We start from the raw sequence: 2,646 nt of genomic DNA, 5'->3' as shown, positions 1-2,646 counted from the left end.
CAATTGCATCTGTGTCCTGGTGGAAGAATTCTAAAGTGGCATCATTCTAAGGTTTACTTGAATGGTTGATCTATCATTTCAGTATTACCTGATCTATTGTTTTTACAACAAAGTAGGGTAGATTTTGTAAATAAATAAGCAGTTAAAAGGCAGCATTTTGTTCTAGTTTCATTGCAGCTTTAGTTTGAAGTTCGTTGAGTCAGTTTTTCAGTTACTTTAGCCTTGACTCCATCGCCCAATAGACGGAGGCACTATCTGCTCTCCCAAAGCTCTGTGGTTCTTGGCACCTCCAAAAAGCAGCAGCTGCCATCCCCATTGGAGCCAATGTTAGACTTCGTCTTGTCAGCTCACTGAAGCCAAATTCACCAAGCTTCTACAGCTCCTATCCCTGCAAAAGCACAAACAGAATCTACATCGAATTATCAGATTTTGAGTCATCTTAGATCAAGACTAGAAAGCGTAAAGGCAAAACTGATGATTTATGGCACTCAAAATTTCAGGACTTCATAAAGGCGTTGGCTGATAGACGCTGTGATCGAGTTCAAAAATGGCTTCACTGTCTGAAAATCTCATTGATATTGTAGAAGACTCTGATGGCTTTCGTTTTGTGTTGTCCCGAGAACCAACAACTGCCAGCAAGCTGTACTTAAATAAGCACCTTAAGGGCCTTTTTCCAGATGAAATAGCTCAGTTGGAGCATGTTGAAGTTTTCCCTCAGGCTGTTGAATTGACAAAGAATATTGCAAAGAGGATTTCATCAGATGGTGGCGGTGCACTCATCATTGATTATGGACAAAATGGAATAGTCTCAGACAGCTTACAGGCCATAAGGAAGCCCAAATTTGTTCATATTTTAGATGATCCAGGAGCTGCAGACCTTAGTGCCTATGTTGATTTTGCTTATGTAAAACAAATCGTGGAAGAAATGGCAGGTATAGTCTTGGTCACATCTATTTTTCCTTTATCGCACGTTGAGTATCTTGTCCTCTTGAAATTGAAGATGAGAATCCATATTCGTGTTTAATAGTAAGGGACTGAAGAATGAACTTCGGAATTATTATTTGAACTTGGCAGTGGAGGCAGTAGCTTTTGGTCCAATTTCACAGTCTCAATTTCTTAGCTCACTTGGTATTAATTTTCATCTGGAGGCATTGCTACAAAACGCAACTGACGAACAGGCAGAAGCACTTCAAGCAGGCTATTGGATGCTAGTCGGCGAAGGCCCAGCTCCTTTTTGGGAAGGGAAGGACAAACTTGCACCTGTTGGTATGGGTTCTAGGTACATGGCTTTGTCAATAATCAACAAGAGATTGATTGTGAGAGCAAAAGGGTCACTTAGTGATCTTCGATCCATCGCTGGGAGGGATGGGGCACCTCATACCCTTCTGTGAATTGGCTAAGCTGTTGGCCTCTCTCCATGGTTTCACTATAACCTTCATTATGACTGCCAACTTACGGCCGGTGACCTCTGCTCAGGCTGCTCACACATAGTCTCTGGCATTTTCAGGATTGGGCATTCGCTTCATTAAGCTCCCTGCGGATGTGCAAATGGATTTTGAAGAAAAAAAACGCACATCCCATAGTCTCAATATTTAAGTTAGTGGACAAGTCTAGGGGCTTAGTCGAGCATACTCTCAGGACCCTTTTAAACGATTCCTCTAAACCTATAAGCGCTTTCATCACCGATCTATTCGGTACAACCATGCTCGAGGTTAGAAGGGCGAAGATCGTTTTCAAAATTGAAAGACTGGAGGTGTAAAGGGCACGCTACACACATGATCTCCCTAGCTAGTATAAAATGACAAGGGCGCTACACGTATGGTGCGCGCTACCCATACAACGACAGAGCCAAACGAGTTGAAATTCGTGCTGCTGCAAATATGATCATTGATAAAAAGGAAATTTCCAGTTTGAAGAATGAGTTTGATCAACTAAAGAGGGGAATTCTTGTGACACCCAGTCACGAGGAGCTTCTTACACTGAAGCAGCAGCTTGAAACTGGACAAGCGAAAATGCAGTCAAGGTTAGAAGAAGAAAAACAGGCAATGGTGGCCCTTATGGGTAGAATCCAGAAATTGACAAAGCTAATCCTAGTGTCTACAAAGAATACAATTTCTACAAATGTTTCGGATATTCCTACTCATCAACACAGGCACGCTTTTGGTGAAGAGGAGAAAATGGATGCAGTACTTGAAAGTCCAGAAATGAGACCTCTCTGAATGATGATACCTCAATGTTGCCTCAGGATTTGGAAATAGATATCAGAGCCAGAATTCCAAAATCTTTAAGTAAAAAGTGTTAATGACCAATTGCCTTACATTGGCTCACTTGCAGATAGTACACAAGCTAGAGAGCTCTTCAGTGGGAGTCTTCATGGAAGGAAGCCACCATCTGTGTTGTGTTTTAGATGTACAATTTCTAAGGCTTTTGCTTTGTAGCATTAAACTTATTGTTTCACCAGTCGAGTGACGGGAAAATAAATTCTCATTTTGAGAATTTTGAATATAGATATTCACCTGCTGAGCTTCAGTGTGTTCGTTGTGTTATAAAGGGGATTGCATATATTATTGTTCTTACTGAGAAAATCATATCATGGCTCATCCTAGTTTTATCTCTGGATTCATCGTTGTGCGCATCGATAGGACA

General features: G+C 41.3%; 1 protein-coding gene across 1 annotated transcript; it reads left to right on the top strand.

The window, feature by feature from the left end:
• Positions 1 to 547: 547 nt before the first annotated feature.
• Positions 548 to 1,391, top strand: LOC149168480 (uncharacterized). Its single transcript, XM_089424890.1, has 2 exons — positions 548 to 932; positions 1,075 to 1,391. Exons 1-2 carry the CDS (start codon positions 548 to 550, stop codon positions 1,389 to 1,391), a joined length of 702 nt encoding a protein of 233 aa, XP_089281016.1.
• Positions 1,392 to 2,646: the final 1,255 nt, after the last annotated feature.

This window comes from Pinus tabuliformis, chromosome 4_2 (assembly GCF_031772625.1).
Source record: "Pinus tabuliformis cultivar Carrire ecotype Pingquan chromosome 4_2, CPIR1, whole genome shotgun sequence".
Taxonomy (NCBI): domain Eukaryota; kingdom Viridiplantae; phylum Streptophyta; class Pinopsida; order Pinales; family Pinaceae; genus Pinus; species Pinus tabuliformis.
Note: the sequence above shows the minus strand (reverse complement) of the source record. Positions and strands in the feature narration are given on the sequence as shown.